The sequence below is a fragment of the Gasterosteus aculeatus genome, chromosome 1, assembly GCF_964276395.1.
Source record: "Gasterosteus aculeatus chromosome 1, fGasAcu3.hap1.1, whole genome shotgun sequence".
In the NCBI taxonomy this organism is placed as follows: domain Eukaryota; kingdom Metazoa; phylum Chordata; class Actinopteri; order Perciformes; family Gasterosteidae; genus Gasterosteus; species Gasterosteus aculeatus.
The window spans coordinates 7,410,411-7,427,498 of record NC_135688.1 but is presented as its reverse complement, the minus strand read 5'-3'; the positions used below and the strand labels follow the sequence as shown (position 1 = coordinate 7,427,498).

General features: G+C 42.4%; 1 protein-coding gene across 5 annotated transcripts in view; it reads right to left on the bottom strand.

The window, feature by feature from the left end:
• The window catches only part of dync2h1 (dynein cytoplasmic 2 heavy chain 1), a 78,814-nt gene that overhangs the window by 48,731 nt on the left and 12,995 nt on the right, over positions 1-17,088 (bottom strand). For all 5 annotated transcript variants that reach the window (XM_078098446.1, XM_078098447.1, XM_040180919.2 and 2 more), the window contains exons 29-56: positions 16,280-16,348; positions 15,910-16,064; positions 15,507-15,639; positions 15,316-15,433; positions 15,079-15,191; positions 14,668-14,781; positions 14,391-14,541; positions 12,344-12,549; positions 11,475-11,657; positions 11,122-11,304; positions 10,727-10,950; positions 10,397-10,512; positions 9,065-9,264; positions 8,758-8,889; positions 8,347-8,479; positions 8,043-8,250; positions 7,813-7,942; positions 7,391-7,546; positions 6,871-7,130; positions 5,566-5,812; positions 5,271-5,422; positions 4,898-5,042; positions 4,607-4,709; positions 2,928-3,092; positions 1,323-1,447; positions 880-1,128; positions 508-616; positions 75-188 (exon numbers count right to left, since the gene is read on the bottom strand). In XM_078098446.1, coding sequence (XP_077954572.1) covers positions 75-188; positions 508-616; positions 880-1,128; positions 1,323-1,447; positions 2,928-3,092; positions 4,607-4,709; positions 4,898-5,042; positions 5,271-5,422; positions 5,566-5,812; positions 6,871-7,130; positions 7,391-7,546; positions 7,813-7,942; positions 8,043-8,250; positions 8,347-8,479; positions 8,758-8,889; positions 9,065-9,264; positions 10,397-10,512; positions 10,727-10,950; positions 11,122-11,304; positions 11,475-11,657; positions 12,344-12,549; positions 14,391-14,541; positions 14,668-14,781; positions 15,079-15,191; positions 15,316-15,433; positions 15,507-15,639; positions 15,910-16,064; positions 16,280-16,348 — 4,393 coding nt within the window. The remainder of the gene's footprint in view (positions 1-74; positions 189-507; positions 617-879; positions 1,129-1,322; positions 1,448-2,927; positions 3,093-4,606; positions 4,710-4,897; positions 5,043-5,270; positions 5,423-5,565; positions 5,813-6,870; positions 7,131-7,390; positions 7,547-7,812; positions 7,943-8,042; positions 8,251-8,346; positions 8,480-8,757; positions 8,890-9,064; positions 9,265-10,396; positions 10,513-10,726; positions 10,951-11,121; positions 11,305-11,474; positions 11,658-12,343; positions 12,550-14,390; positions 14,542-14,667; positions 14,782-15,078; positions 15,192-15,315; positions 15,434-15,506; positions 15,640-15,909; positions 16,065-16,279; positions 16,349-17,088) is intronic.

Genomic DNA, 17,088 nt, shown 5'->3' with positions numbered 1-17,088 from the left:
GACCAAACCAGACCAAAATAATGAATAAAAAACAAGCAGAGGGTCTGGGCTGTCGATAAATATACAGTACTAACTATGAGAAAAGTAGTTGTAGAGTGGTCCGGTAAATCCATCCTGTGAAGCAGCATCTTTGAGGGAGGAGAGGAGAGGCTCCAGTTCCTCTGGATTGTACAGACCTGGAACTTCCCCTGAAACATACACAGGCACACAAAGAGATGATTGCAGGAACGAGATAGTCGGTTCAGGACTTTTGAGCTGTGCAACATAATTTTGCTAAAATTACATTGGAGACAATGTACTTTACACAACTACGGCTGCATGTGGAATTTGTCTCAAAGATTCAATGCGCACACACACACACACACAGTATAGAAATACAAAAGAAAGCAAATAAGTGTGTATTATTTTACATTAACATAACCCGTAACAGAAGTTGTATCCCTTGAGGTCTAAAAAATCCAATCCGTTATAAAACAGAAGTGCGGGAAATATAACCACACTACGCACCTGATGACAGCAGACTGTTGATCATCTCTAAGAAAGCTGGGTGAACAAACTGATAGTCTTCCAAAAGCAGAACCACCTGTTGACCCTCCAGACCTGCCAGCTGCATCACCTACACATATACAGCATGCATACAATTATATAGCTTGATATACGGTACATATAAAAACGCCCCCCCCCCCCCTTAAGTGTACTCACACCAACATTCCTTTAGCAGGAAAGCTGTGAATTTATGTTTTAGTTATGACATTTAACAAAACAAAAAAACACATGTTTTGCCCAGTAAATCCGAACATCTAGCACACTCTGCAGGAATCAGTTAGATTAGTACCATTTAAATCACTCGAGAGAATACAAAAGCTAATCCACTCTTACCGTCTTGAGGTCATTGCTGAAATGCTTCAGGGAATAACCTCGGGAGATTTTGGGCGTGAACAATGTGTATCCATGCATGTGGGACACCAGGCACGTGGCTGTGTGCCGACCCACTCCACTCCGGCCTGCCAGGAGCAGTGAGCCACCGGGTCGGCTCAGGACCCGATCCACCCTGGACACAAAGTCACACACTTCCCAGAACAGGAGAAGATCCAGCTCTTTGTTATCACGGCTGTACAGCACGACTCCCTGGAGGAAGGAGAGAGGGGGGGGGGGTGGACACACACACAGGTGAGGAGCTGCACCACAGACATTCCAACAAATACAACAACAAACACAAAGGAAAACAACCACATGACTGACAGGAAACAGATCAAAAAAGGAAACATAGAGGTATTCTAACAGAACTTATGTCATACAACTACAGTTTTTTCACGGTGTACCTTTTGTATAACTTGTTTTAGGTCATTAGAATCCAGACGTCCCAGTGGTTTTCCATGAGGAGGTAGAGACTGGCCAGGAGCCATTACAGCCCCTTCAGAGGCTCCCCACGTCACATAAAATCCATCTGCACACGAGGGTGATATTACAGATTGTTAATAACACACTTTCTTTTCTATTACTTGTATTTTATACATCAAATAATATAAAGGCTCTTCAGAGCGGGGACGGAATACACAAAATTCAGCACTGTAGAAAGTACTGTCAAAAAAAATAAAATAAAAAAAGATTTCCAATCAGCTACATGTGAAGATGAGATAAACCGTCTCTGAATGTTCAACCTGGGCAACATGAATTTAAATGAGTTTTTTAGATCCAACAGATTTAATCCCAGATGTTTTACAGAAGAGGCAGGTGTCAGTTTTGCAGGCATGCAGCACTTTTGGCCGTAATCTTAAAGTGGCATTTCTCACTGCAGTACCAGCCTTTAACAGATCCACTCACACCGGTTTGATACAAATGCAGACTGCGCACATTTCAATCCTGCAATCGAGGCAATACCCACAAGGGCGAGCAGATGAGAAGGGTGTCCAAGAGAAAAAACTAGTGCACTCGCCAACCTTGACAGCTGCCTCATTGTGGGATATTGCAGTTTTGTGTATCTTTGTAAGTGAGCATTGTCGTTTTAAGTATGCTCCTCCTTTAATGTTGAGTTTGAACCTTTGCTGAATTGGTTCTTGGTAAGACACCTTAGCTGGATGCTGCTTTAGATGTGTGGATGTGATGGAAAAAATTATTTATCCTCACAGCCTCCGCTTTTTGAAGTCTTTAATCCAACCGCCAGCCCTGCAGGCCTTCATTAAGCAGTATCAAGGGCATTGGCCATGGATTTTTAAATTGTATGTATTCAGCAGTGACCTGTTCGTAACACCTCTCTGAGTTGAACCAGCTTTCTTTGCTCTTCAATATAAATTTGCATGAAGAAAGTATTTGTCACATATTTCCAGTACTGTTGTGCAGATTTTTACTGAGCACACTGGGGAATCACCATTTATCTTCTATTACCATTCCTCTTTAGGTCCTGAGGGAACCTGTTCCACAGTGTGGACAATACGAGACATCCTTCTGGTTTGACTTTGTTCTTATTTGTCTGGCAGTAGGATTTGGCAGGAAAATGGAGCTTTGGAGTGTTGCCAGATCCAACCAGGATTTAAAACCAGTCTACAACATCTAACCCCCGCTACAAGCAGGGAATTCAAAATGTTATTAAAATGGTGACACTATATTTTGATGATTGAATAAGAAACTTGTTTTGTTTCGTTTACGATTTTAAGTGGTTTGGAGCGGTGAATAAAAATAAACGCCCTTAACGGAGAGCTGTCAAAGAACAGAGTGGATTCAAGCTTTCATTCAGACACGAGTGGCCGCCTGAGTTGAGATGTGTTGGCATGAATTGCATCATGTACTCAATCTGTGACGGATGTTTTCCTTCTTTGCCCAGATGTTGGGCGGTTGAATCCACCGGAGCCCGTGAACAGTTGTTTTGTGTGTGTGTGATCTAAAACGTAGGCGTAAGTCAGCCAGAATAGAGCTACTGTACGTCATACCAGGCATGTTGTCCAGAGCGTCAGAGCCCCAGTCGCCCCGAATGATGGAGGAGAGGATGTTGTCAAAGGTGTGAAGGTCTTTGGAGGAAACTAGCCGGTCTCTGAACAGTCTCCTGGCCTCATATGCTACCACCTCCAACACGCTGTCTGTCACATTAGATTGAGCTACAATGAAACAGATGACACACAGATGTATATGAATTAATATCCTACAAGATATCCTTGCCATGTACATGCTTACATTTACTCACAAGATGAGATTTGTCGATTTTATTTGATTTTGAAATATGTTACTAATCAGAACCGTGATATAAAACTGCAAAACTGCTTGTCCCTCCCTCACTGAGAGCAAAACACTGGACTAGATCACGACTCTTTGCTGTCCTCGCTCTGAAATGGTGGAACGAGCTCTCTGATGACACCAGGACTGCAGAGAGCCTTCACATCTTCCGCCGCAAACTAAAGACACACCTCTTAAGACTCTACCTCAACTAAAACTAAAACCAAAATCGTTGAAAGATACACAGTCACACTTCCTTTTGGCACAATTAAAACTTTAAACTAAAAGCCCTTTAAAACATTTGGGGGCACCCAAACCACAAGTTGTGGACAAATAATCCCCTTATAATACTGGAAAACTTGTCTTGATTACTAATGCATCCATCAGCTGCAGAGAACTATAAGGTTTCGTCTGGATATGTATATATGGTTTTATATTTTTAGGTGTGTTTTGATTTATACCAATTTCCAAGAGCAATTTCAGACCCTTCAGATGCTAATGCTCCACAACTTGCCTCTAACTGTCTGTCTGCCGTGCAGGTAGTGCACATAGCCGGCTGCTCTAGCCAAAAAACAACGTTACGAGAGTGGTTATGATGTGCTGTTAATAAACAGTGATCCCAATTTCACACTCAAACCACAACAACACAGTCAGAGAATATAAATGAGGCGAGGGCTTTTCACATACCAAAAGGAAGGTCAGCAGCAAGAGGGGAAAACAGGAAAGAAGAAGAGTGGGTTAAAAAATAATGAGCACTGGAAAACGTTTGTATTGAGACATGTTTTAATCATCATAACTAATGCTTGGTCTCGCTAGCACAGCAGGTACATATTGCACAAGGAGAGGAAGAGTCACAGAGAGATAGATGAAAGGACAGCAAAGGGAGAGGATGATAAAAGAGGGTGAGAGAGACAAGTGACAGAGAAGAAGTGAGTAAAGAGAGGAGAGATCTAATGAAGAAAAAGGTGAGAGTTGGAGACAGCGGCTCTAAACTAAAAGAACATTGACAAGAAACAAAGCCATATGGTGCTCTCATTTGTTTCTGGCATCAAAACTGACAGTTGGGAAGTTCCTGGGCTTGAAGTTCCTCGGCGGCAGCCAAATGATTGTATGTGAGGACTCAAAGGATATTTTTAGATAACCAGTGGGTCATTTGAACTTTCAATTTTTGTTTTCATACATTGATGGCTCTTTAAAGTTAAGTGAAAGTTCCTAACAGGCCGTAGGTCTGATTCTTTAAAGTTCCCACGTGGCAAAGGGATATCTTTACGGATATTGGTCCCATTGGACTTGTTCCCTAGCTAAGAAGGTTTGAGTGTCCCTAGTTATGACATGTATATCATTCCTGTCAAAAAGCGCTCTGACTCACCTATTAATGTGTATATGTATGTGTATTTACCTGCAGTGAGGTCATACCGCAACAGGCTAAGGACCCATTCTGTGAGGATACAGGGGGTAAACAAGTAGTGGCTGTGGTCATCCACTGTGAACTTGGCTTTCATCTGAAATAGATATAAATAGATGATCATACAACATATTTGAATGATCAAATTGACTGAATGACGTCCCATATGGCTGCTTTGAAGTTAATAAACTATGGATGGCACACGTGTGACTCATGTCATGTTCACACTTTCAATATATATGTTGCTAAAAATAAAATGAACTGACATCGTGCCCACGTCAATACCTGTTCATAGAGCTGCACAAGAGACCCAGCCAGCTGGTGTGTTTTCCCTGTGCTGGCCCAGGACGCCTGGGTGCCCAGGCTATGCTGGAGAACTGGCTGCAGGTATGCTGAGTAGATAGTCTGCAGCTGCTCCTTGTCTGGATAGCTAAATGCAGAGGCAAAGAGGCAGAGAAAGATGAAGGATGGGGAATAAAAAGAGAGGGAGTCAATGTCTGGGTTAGAGCTAGACAGGTCGGGAAATGGAGATATGAGGGAAACATGAGCATTTTGAAAAGCATTTTTTAAAGGACAGGTTAGCAAAATCCACGATGTAATTGCAGGCTGCACGGTAATGTATTAAGTAATATTTAACCTACACTTGTACCATACTTACTCTATAGTGCAGACACGTACTATAGAGGTGAAGCGAGAGGTGAGTGAATGGCTCCCTACGGCACCTCCTGTGGACATGGATGCCACCACCTGGATGTTCTCAAGACTCACCCACTCCAGATTCTCATCATAGAATCCCTTATATGTCAAAACCTTGGGAAAGAGACGGGGAGAAAGAGAGAGAGAGAGAGAGAGAGAGAGAGAGATCAGACATATCAGAGAGTATCATCCATTCTTCAGTCACTACATTGCTCACTAAATTGTCTATTTGTGTTTTCATTCATGTGTCCCTTTACCTGTTGCAGGAAGGAGGTGAGGTTGCTTGTCCCCCATTTGTCAGGTTTGGGCAGGTTGATGTCTTTTAGGTAGAGCACCAGATTCTCGCAGTCTTTGGGCCGAAAAACTCGACCGGTGTTTGAGCTGAGCAACAGACAGGTCTGACCAAGCTTCTGCAACACGTGGCGAGATGACGTCTGAGCACTGCAGTGAACTACGGCAACTTGGGTGGATCGCAGCCGAGAGAAGGCGTAACGCAGGAGCATCCTAGACAGAAAATAATGAATTACAAAAAAAAGGTCAAGAAATGCATCATTTAAGAAGATGTGGCCATACACGTTCTAACAACGGCAGCCAAATTGGTAATTGCTGTGCCTCTTGTACGTGTCATATATGCTGAGGATAGTTCCAGGACTACAGGGTATTATGAGAGGAAGAAATGAGTGTTGGTGCTGCATTTGACACGAAGGTCGCCTGGGATCTCGAGAACAATGTTTGTCAGAACAGACCCGAAGGCAAAGGGAGACATTTGGTGGGTGCACACAGAAAGAGAAAATAATTGGGAAGTAAATCATATGCGGGTTTGCTCTTTCCATGTTTGTAAAATGATTATATGTTCTTTTGTCTTCTGATAAGCCTGAAGAACTCCTCATTGCCTCAGTGACCTTTCAGACGAGAGTGAGGCAAGACAAGAGACCAAAAGAGGCATTGAGGGAGTTTCTACTGCAGTGAGTGTAAAAGGCAAACTCAGTGAGCCTTGTTCCTCAAACCCCTGGGGAGGGAAGCGGTTACTTCTGAGGCAACGACTCTATGTGTAGACACACCCGCCAGTGCACATATACCACACAAACATGAACTACGCAGATTCTGACTCGTCAGTGCCTTTGCACGAAAGGTCTTGAATTTCATGCGGCTTTGATATCAGTGTTGCTTGGATCATTGTTGAGTGTAACCATTTGAGAGCATCTGACTCATTATTTATAATCCTTCTGTTGTGACCTCACTGACCCTTTTTCTATACACAGACACATTAGACACAGTAGATTTGACTGGAATATTGTCTGTTTAAAATATTTAAAGCGACTGACACCCCGTAAATGATATGAAACAATCGTGCTTTTAAATGAGTGAATGTGAGATTACTAAATAGTTAATCCGCAAATCAGTGAGATGTGCGAACACTACATCACATACAAACATGACATAAATACATATTCAGTACATATTGTCTCCATACACCGTACAAAATATTGCATGTGTGTGTGTGCCTCCTCCGTGTGACTACTGCATACTGAGGTTTGTGCTCTGCACTTGTTTGTAATTACCCCTTTCCGCAGCCCTCCGGCCCCACCACCATGAAGGGCTGCCTGTGCGGAGCTGTGAGCCACGGGGAGAAGCAGTGCAGACCTCTTTGCATGTCTGGAGTCTCAATAACCGGTAGTGTGCGCGTATGAGAGAGCTGCTCCAGCGAGAGACCCTCGGGACGGTGGAACGCGTAGGCTGCTAGATGGCCGCTCTCAGAGTCATAGTAGGTATCTAGTGGTTTCTTGGTGTCCGGTGGGCTTTCCCTTGCCCAGCTCAGCAACTGCAGAAGTACACAGATACAAGGGGAACCATTCACATCAGCACTGATCTTTCCGAGTAGTGGCATTACAGACGTTCCGCACCAGGTGCATATCCCGTGTAAGTGCTTGAATGATGACTCATCGCTATTTCTTTTCAGTAATAACTAAGAACTCTTACTGTGAAAAAAGTACATATTTAAGTTTGAGCCATGGATACAATTTAAATACTCAAACTAAGGCCACCATCTGTCCACATAAAAAAAAACTCAGGGGTCCTCACCTCTTTGGCAAACTCCTGTCTTGTTTTGAGGTTGAGGTTTCCTCCCAAACCTCGAAGGAGACCAACGATGAACTGACCTCTCTCTGTAACAGCACTTAGGTGGGAGAGACCGTTGAAGACTGTACCCACCAGACTAGTCTCCACCACAAAGTCATTCTGATGAAAAGTGAGAAGAAGAGAAGGGGGAATACAACTTTGAATAAAACATTTGATTAAATTAACGAATGAATTAAAAAAAACAAATGGTTCCTTCACAGGATATGATAACTTGAACCTGGCAAAAGTGTTTTGGGGGAATTAAATCTATGATGATAAACACTGGTCAGTATATGTTAAGGTCATTCATATCTAGGTTTTTTTTTAATTCACCATAATGACACCGTTTGATTTTTAAACCAGTGTGAGGAACTATGATAGTTTACCTGTTTGAGGACCCAGTCCAGGGCTCGTTGGAAGTAGTCTCCCAGCCAGTTTTCTAGGTTAGTGCAACACTCCGCTGGTTGACCCCTCAACCACGATTTAAGCAGGGCACCCACATCAATGTCCTCGTCACTAAAGTTAAGAGTGAAGGAACGGGAGACGAAAAAAAACAGTAAGACAAGCTAGTTGGAATTTGGTGCACTTGAAACCCGGAGGGCATCTGCTGACTGACCTGAGAAAGATCATTCCCATGCGGGATATGGTGGCTGGGGAGGCACAGCTAAGGTCATGAGTCTCAAACAGGAAGTTGACATTGGGTCCGAATTGGATGCGTTCACCACTTGGCATGGTTAACAGCCGGTTATCATCGAGCACAGAGTTCAAACTCTCGATCCATTCTGGGTCAATGTCACCGTCGCACACGATCCACGAACTCACCCCTAGAAGATACAAAAACACATGTAGGTGTACATTCTAAGGACATGCTGTACATTCAGAACATCAGTACATCCACATGATTGCTGTCTCTTTCCTACCCTGTGGTTCTCTGACCACATTCCTGGCACTATGTGTGAGGACGCCATCAGCCCATTCTCTGGTGTCCATGTCTATATGTCCCAGCAACTGCTGTCTGGGCATGGCCTTGGGATTCATTGTATACTGCTTCACCTACAAAAATACAACATTAAAAAGAGAGAAAACACAATTTAGGAAGATGTTTTTAACTGGCCCATGAAGTCTGGAATAATTGTATTGAGTGTGAATGTGAGATAACTAAATAGTTAATCAGCAAATCAGTGAGATGTGCGATGTAAAATTCTCAATATTGTTAAAACCTAAATCGTACTAAATGATAAATAACAGCATTTCGAATGATTTTGAGGTTTCATATAAAACGCGGTGTTCACAGTACTCCTTGCACTGGTTGGAATTTGTCTCCTACTCACCACTTTGCCCGTCTTGCTGAGTGCAGCTCTAAGCATCCTCCAGAGCGTAGACTTTCCTGCTCCACTTGGACCTACAATGACTACGCCCATGCGTTGTCTCAGCTGTTCATTCAGCTCCAATGCCTTCTTCAGCTGGAAAAAAATATTCAATTAATAGCAACCTCTTAATAAACTATCCACCCGCTGTGTCTCAGTTTTAATGTTACATCCTTTTTGCAGCATAGAGTGATCCCAAACGCTGACAGAGGATCGGGTCACATCATTTATCATGATAATAATATTTGTATAGTTGTTTGTACAGACAGACCTGGCTGGGTATAAGTTCCATCCGTGCCTCCTTGAAGACTTGTTCCAGTGCATGCATCAGAATCTGGTCCTCCACATCGGTGAAAATAACCCCAGAGAAGACATCTCTGACCAGAGCATCAAACCGGGAGATATCGGCAAATGTCAGCTTGGACATGGTATTCAGTCTCAATGCCTGCACCACCAGACTACTCTCCTCAACTGCAAGGAGACGGAGAAGATTGATAACCCTTGTACGTCATTTTTCTTTTGTTCTTCCACATGCCCCTTTATAAATGTGTTTTTTTATTCGTTTTTTTATTAACTAACCCTGTAATGATTTAAGAGTTGTCAATAACTAGCTTTTCTAAAAATGGTGGCCTTGCCTACAATGGTGGTGAGTTTTTTTCACCTCGGAGAGAAACACACAGGGACAACACAAAAAATAAATTGGCTACACAAATGGCTGAAAGTGGTGCAATGGCTCTTTGTGTGTATATGAATTGTTGTGTGTCGGACAGATAAAGTGCTGCTTATTGAACAGATCATTTTGAAAGCGAGAAAATGGGCACAAGAAAAGGCAGAGGAGATGAAAAGGAGAGACAGTGGGGGGAAGCATAGAAAATCAGAGGCATGAAAGGGAGATGGGGCGGAGAGACAGGGAGCCGCGAGTCAAGAAGAAGAGTCGAGAGCTGTATATCGACAGCCAGGTATCAGAGAGAGGACGAAACAAGAGGTCAGAAGAGGGGAGAAGGAGGCGAGGTAAAGAGGTACTGAAGAAGAAATTTAAAGGGGGGCATCTGGAGTAGATCGGTTTACATACCTTACGGTTGAGTTAGGTATGAGGTCATTTAGAAAAAAGTTTCACAATTGAATAAATACACTAAAGAAAACTAACTGATAACATTTCTTTTGTGTTTTTTTTGACAAAATGTAGTATCTGCAGAAGGATAATTCAAGTATGTCATGAAAGGATGAGATATGTCATGTTTTTTAGTCTGTTTAAGTTTTAAATTCATCCATGGTTTATAGTACGACTTTAACTTAATTTTCCAGTCATCTCGCATCATGTTTGGCAAATTCTGCCCCTTTTCAGCTGAATTTTGTTCAATAAATCATGTCACTCTTTATAAGTCCCATATCTCAAATACAGTCTCCCGTAATAAAAACATCTGCCTCTACAAGTGTTGTGATTCATGAGTTGTGATGCGGTTTGTTATTGGCGGACTAAGGATAATGACCAAAGACACACACGCTTTCTCCAACTTTCCTGTCACTCTCGACTATTGAAAAAAAAAAAGCACCACAGAAATATTGTACCCTAAAATAACCGAAATAGCCAGAGGGGTCTTACTCCTGTCCTTGTCGAGGCTCCTCCTCTGATGCTGCAGCAGACTGCCACAGGCCTTCAGCACTGTCTTCAGAGCACGCAAACCCCAGTCGTAGTGCTGCTGGGGGGTCAACAGCTCCCTGGACGCACACATGACGGCACATTTTCACACAGTCTGAATTGACTCTAGTAGCGCAAAGGGCAGGGAGGAACTTATCCACAAAATCAATGTAGCGCAACAGACTGTGGTGGGAGAGTGAGGCATTGTGAATGAGATTATGATTTGGAACACAAACAGGAAATAGCAAACACACAGCAAGCCAAAACCAAACTGCAGAACTAAAGAATTTATACCTGGCCAGGTTGAAGATTGCAACAATTTTTTTGCCCAGCATTTCTCCATCTTTGAAGCCCTCAGAATAGAGGATGACCTCAGCAATGAGTTCATTATCTGGCCTGCTCATGGCCACAGGCCGGAACAGCTGCTTTAGGTTGTCTGGAAGCTTCTGTCTGCCTCCATAGCCTTTTCCTGCCGGGTTTAATGTGATAAACACTCCAGAGTTTGGGTCCAATTCAACCTGAATGATGAAGAGGAGTAGGAAAATTCTCATCCATAAAGTATTTTAAATTACTGATTTATAGACAGACTGACAAACGTTCTCTGTGTCTTCAGTTTGTGTGCATCTGCACTCGGAAACATCAGTGTGTTTTTTTTGCCGCATCTTTTATTTAATATTTTATTCACAAACCTCCTTCCCCAGCAGATCACATGCAGTCTTGTGATGTTTAAGGGAGTCTTGAATGGCCTGAATCTGCATAGAAACTGCAGATAACACTGCTTCCTCTAAGCGGTTAAACTCGTCAAAGCAGCCCCACGCTCCACACTTGACCAAGCCCACAAAGATTCGTCCCATTGACTTAACGTCGATTCCCTGAAGAAAGAGACACATTCTCAATAAACAGTTGTGTTTTGAGAGTGTTTGTCGGAGGCGTCTGAAATGTTAATTGCGTATGTGTATTGCTCTCAGAATAATGACCACCAATAAGAGGTTTAGGCTAACATTGTAAAACCGTCACTCACTCCCTACAAGGATATTCCTACCTCATCACAGTTGAATACCAACACTTGGCGTCCAAACAGCCCTCCCATGGCTTTGACGGACTCAGTCTTGCCAGTGCCGGCGGGCCCGTAGGGATTCCCCCCGAGCCCCATCTTCATGGCCTGGGTCAGAGTCAGGTAACACTTATCAGTCAGTGGAGTGTGCACCAGTTTAGCCGCATTACCCTGGGAGGTGGGAGAAGTAGGGAGAAGAAAGTGAGCAGTAAAGACTTTGACAGAAACTAGGTGAGACGGGCAGACGGGGGTTAATATATGGCGCGGGTTAGGGGAGGATGGAAGGTCCGCGGGGGATAAAGGCAAAGAGATGTATGGATGACGATGATGGATTAAGAGTTAAAGCAGTGAAAAACAAACAAAGAACAGGCAAAGAAAAAACAGAAACGAGTCATTCAGAGTCCAGCTTTGGTTATTTTAAAGGGAGTAAAGCAAGGCATCAGCTCATCTCATCTCTGCATAAACAGTGCCCCCTGATGGTAGAAAATAGGACAATTACGGGTGTGGTGGAATTTTCCCCAACAACTGGAATCTAACTTTTTAGTAACGAAGACGCCAATGCTCAAAAGACTCAAGATCACATAGCATTAACATCATGATCTAAAGTTAGTTAAGGGATTGTGATATCATCATCGGAGGTGCTTGCAATGCAAAGTATGGGAGAGGAGAGCTATGAAAATGATTTTTATAGTCAATTCACAGCCTGACATCTGTCTTCTCCTTGAGCCTTGTGTGTTTAGGACAGGTCAGGTGAGTCTCCTAACTTGAGCATAAGCCTCACCTTCTCCTGTTAGTGGCTCAAGCTAATGGACAAAAAAGAGCGCATTGAACTATCTCCTATCTAGTTGCCAACACACCTGGTATTCATACGTGTAGCGGAACTCTGCATCCACCATGTGGATGAGGCAGCATTTGTCAGTTCCCATGTAGAAGCGGAGTTGCTTCTGCCAGGCCCAGGCATCAGGGCTGGTGACTCCTGCCTGGTTTAGTTGCTTCACCACACTGATGTTGTGAATAATATCCAGAATCAAGGCCTTCAGCTTCAGCTGCAGGACACTGGACTCTGAAAGACATGCGTGTCCGGATGGTAGAAGTGTTCAAGTTGCGCAAATAATAAACGTGGTTAGAAATGAGGGTTGTTTTTGTAAATGCCAAATAGCAGTCAAAAAGTTCCAAACTATTTTGGAGTTGTAATAAGAAATATACAGTACATGCACAGGAGTAAAAGCGAAGTTTTGAATTATTAACACTGTGCAGTATCAACATACCCTTGGTACAAAGAAAAAGCTTCATATTCAATGTCTGTGCCTCCTTTTCTTTGAACAATTACAAAGATCTGGTATGAAACCAATTACTACTTTACGTTCTAGAAGGTTGCTTTTTTCCGGCATTGCTGAGCATTGAATCAATCATTTAGAAGAATAAATGGCAACCCTCTTTGTGCAAACAAAAAACAATTTATAGAGAGGTAAACTACTATTTTTATGACATGAAAACACCATCTTGTCTTGTCTCACTGCCCGAGGCCTGTGTCTCCCCACCTGGGTTTATAGCCCATCTATGTGGACTGGGTAATTAAATGATCTTTCCTTCCATTACTTTAGCTGCCTTAATCAGTAAAGCCACTCCGGAGCCTCTCAAGCCTACCTGGTTGTTTTAGGGAGCCAGTAATTTGATGAGATGTTATCATGGAAATGGGTTCTATTTCAAGTGTGTGTTGATGGTAGGGGTTTTGAATCACACAAAATCAACTGTATTATCTGCAATTTGTGATAACCATCAATATGGCATTGTGTTGAAATAGTTTGTATGAAAAATTGGCTCTGCTAAGACTAAGACAATTGAAACAAGCACTGTTTCGATAGATACATTTTCATGACAGGGATTTGGAATTTGGCAGCAAAGTACCGTGAAATGATGCCACGTTACTGAAGAGCTTTTCATCTCATGCATGAATAAGAAACGCTGATTTAAGTTTAAAAGCCCTTTTTACATATTCAAGTTCTGTGAAAAAACATAGCGGTCATGTTTTATGTGGCCATATATTCACCCCCCAGACATTAAGTTAGCCCGTCAGCTCATGCACCAATAGCTTGGAAGGGCAGCCCCTCTGCAGCTCTCGCTTCTGGTCGCCTATCAAGAGATTTACATGAGAGCAGCCATTTGGCATTTATCTCTTGGGCATGAACAACCCAGGACTTTGATCAGAGTTCACGAAAAAAGCCAGTTGCAAGTATAAAGTGTTTAGAGAACATGGCTAATTAAGGAGGTTGATTTTATCAGGAACCAAAGAAGAAGATGCAAATGGTGGGGGACAAAGCAAACAAGGGAACTCATCATTTAAAAATGCTGCAAACATGTCAAAGCTTTGGATGGTCTTTTGAACAAAAAATACCCCACATGGTATGTATGGCACAACTTCTTCTCTCTGTTTTAGTCTAAAGGGTCAGACTTGGTTTTGTCCCCTTCATTTTGACTGTGAATGATCACCAGCACAGGAAGGTACAGGATATGGCTGAATATATTTGTTTTGTAAACCAAAAATAAAATGAGAGAGAGACAGAGAGCACTTATGACAATCAAAATCCAGTGACCAATGTATTTAAATGTGCATTTATGCATTTTCGTCCACTAGAAGTCAGAAAGAAACCCCAGACAAGCAGGCAGTCACCAAGCCCAGACGTCAACTGCATTAGTCTTACTGCCGTCTAAAGTTGCTACGGTTAACGTGTTAGCGTACAATTGCCTACTGAAGCTGTTCAGATGCTCAGATTTAATGTGAACCTCATTTCTGGAGGCACGACTGGTGACAAATAGTCAAAACAAATTCACATGAACAACTTATAAGTCAGTGCATTGAAGTTAAACCACAGCAAATCAATTCATGAATCCAAACAGAACTACCTGTATTAGCTTGATCATCAGAGCTGGTTTCCACCGCCGTGTAGTGTCCCAATTTGGCATTGAGTTCCAGCTCCAACTGATGCAACTGCTGCTCTTTTAGAGCTCTTTCCACATCTTCAGTAAACTGGATTTGCTCAGCCAGACACAGAATCTAAACCAAGAAGAAGGTGTGGACACTTAAAGATGTTTTTTTCACATCTTGGGTCACAAATAATTGACACATGTATGTAGTCTTGGATCTTAACTTCATGTATGGTGGGTTATGTAAAAAGTTCACCTGTGATGGGTAGCAGGAGGGGTCCACCTCCCCTTTCTTCCCTGCAGACAGACATTCACACAGCAAGCGCTTCAAAGTCTCCTTCATTTCTACAGACAGCTCACTCAGCCACACCTAGGAAGAAGGAAAACCGTTCAGAGCTACGAATAAAAAAGTCTTAATAACAACAGATTTCAGTTTTCAATCCATCATTCAAAATGATTAGAAATCAATAGTTTCATCAACTCATGACATATATCATTTCATTCTTTAAAACCTATTCAGTTTTACTTACTTACTTACTTTTAACCACCTTTTTAAATGCTTTATTTGTCACCTACCCACATGCATAGCTGGAAAATTTCTAGTAATTTATACGCTACATCAAGCACAGAAAATATACATTTACATAAAACTGCAAAACAAATTTACCTCCACGAGGCTGGAGATGCGTATGAGGTTTCCTAATGGCACTATTTCCCCTTCCAAAGAGCACATGGCAACAATGTGCTGGCACTGCTCATCAAAAACAACACTGTGGATGCCTGCATTGACACGAACATAGATTATCTTCACTGTCCAACAAATCACCCCGTTGATTCAAGGGATACAAGGTAGTGAGGGGAGCAGAGAAAGAAGATAACAGCGTGGAAAAAAGAGGTTTCTAACCTGCAAAGAGTTTCCTGAGATGTGACTGGATTACGGTTGGGTTGGTTGCCTGACCAAGAATTTCCAACAGATCATCATCTCCAATGAAATAGAACCGGGGAAAGGCGGAGCGTTTCTCCTGCGAAGAACACAAAACAATAAAAGAAAGTTGTGACATTTTCATCATGTTATGCATACTGTGCAGTGTTTACCTCCAGGAACTCATTAAGTGACTTCTGGCAGCGCTGCAGCTGGTCCAGTATGGTTACCAGGGAGTTTCTGATGCCAGCCCTCGAGCTCAAAGAAACCACTCTGTTGTCTCTTTGAATGTCTGACATTATTGACCTGTACACAAATAGAGACCGTGTTACGTTACAGGAGGTAGATAAAACACATTACGCCTGTACCACAAGTCATATTTGTCCATTTATTCAAGGGCGCATCATCCTTTTGGTATACTACATATTAGGCATACTAAACATCTGAAAGTGGAAACCAAAATGATACATTTTTTCAGCATGTCATATAGTGGATGTGATGAATGAAAACTGACTGCGCGTAATAGGTCTCTGGATGCGATACAGTTTCACACACACAAACACACGCTCAGAGTACCTGAAGTCTTCATCTACACGTTTGAAGCGAGCCTCTTCTCGAGGCAAAGCCCCCCGTCCAAAAATGGGCTCCAGATAAACCCAACGCCTCTGGATGGCATTGAGACTCAGCAGGTACTCGTCTAAGTCCGATAGACGACCCTCCCATAGACTGACCTGTGCACGGGCGGACGCAATTAAGTAACATCATGTAGAGCTGCTTCATTACGGCTAAGTAAGACATAAATGTGCAACAACACGAGACAATTCATTTGATCGGGTGAACACATACTGTATCTTTAATAAACACTCTGGGGCGATGTACTTTTCCAAAAAATGAAGACTAAAGCAGAAAATGTATCAAAATCTATTCATAGACTTTTTGAACTAACCTTATCTTGGAAGCTGCGGTAGTAGGGAGAGTCCTTCAGAGACTGCAGCAGACAGCGGTTATCGCCCACCTGGATGGACACACAGTGGTGATAAAGCCATGGTTTGATAATCCGTCATTTGTTTAACGGTGCCAGTAGCCATGCCTGAACTTTCCTGAAGACATTTACATGACTTCCAAGTCATTCCACCAAGTGGTCGCTTTTATTGACCCGTTTGAACTAATGATATTCAAAAAGTATTTGACAAAAAGGGAAAGAGAGAACGGCTGAAGGAGCCTTTCCTAATAATACAAGGATTTCAGAAGCCTTGTTCGCCATGCAGACTTTTTCTTATTAGATAGAATTATGCTATATATTACGCACTAAACACAACTTAATATTTTGAACTTCATACATTAAAAAATGCACAAGGGCATCCAAGACCTTTCTTACATAGACCATGTTGTGGTCCACTCACACATGTTTACTAAGGAAACGCATACAGTGATCACACACACAAATGTGCTTTAGAAGTGTTTAGTAATATCTTAAAATCGATTCTTAAACTCAAAAGGTAGCCAGTGCAATCAGCAGGATATGTTCTCTTTCTCCAAAAGAACTAAACCCAAAGACTGACCAGGGTCAGGTGTCACAATAAGTCATTTAAAACATTCTGAAGTCATCTCTGCGTCATGCTAAGCTCTGAATTGTGACTCAAATGTTTTGTAAATAAATACATTGCGTGCTAAAAATAGGGCAGCTAATGCAATCAAGAGAAGATCCTTCCAAATGGGTTCAATAATAATTTTGTTTAATTTGATTCAATATTC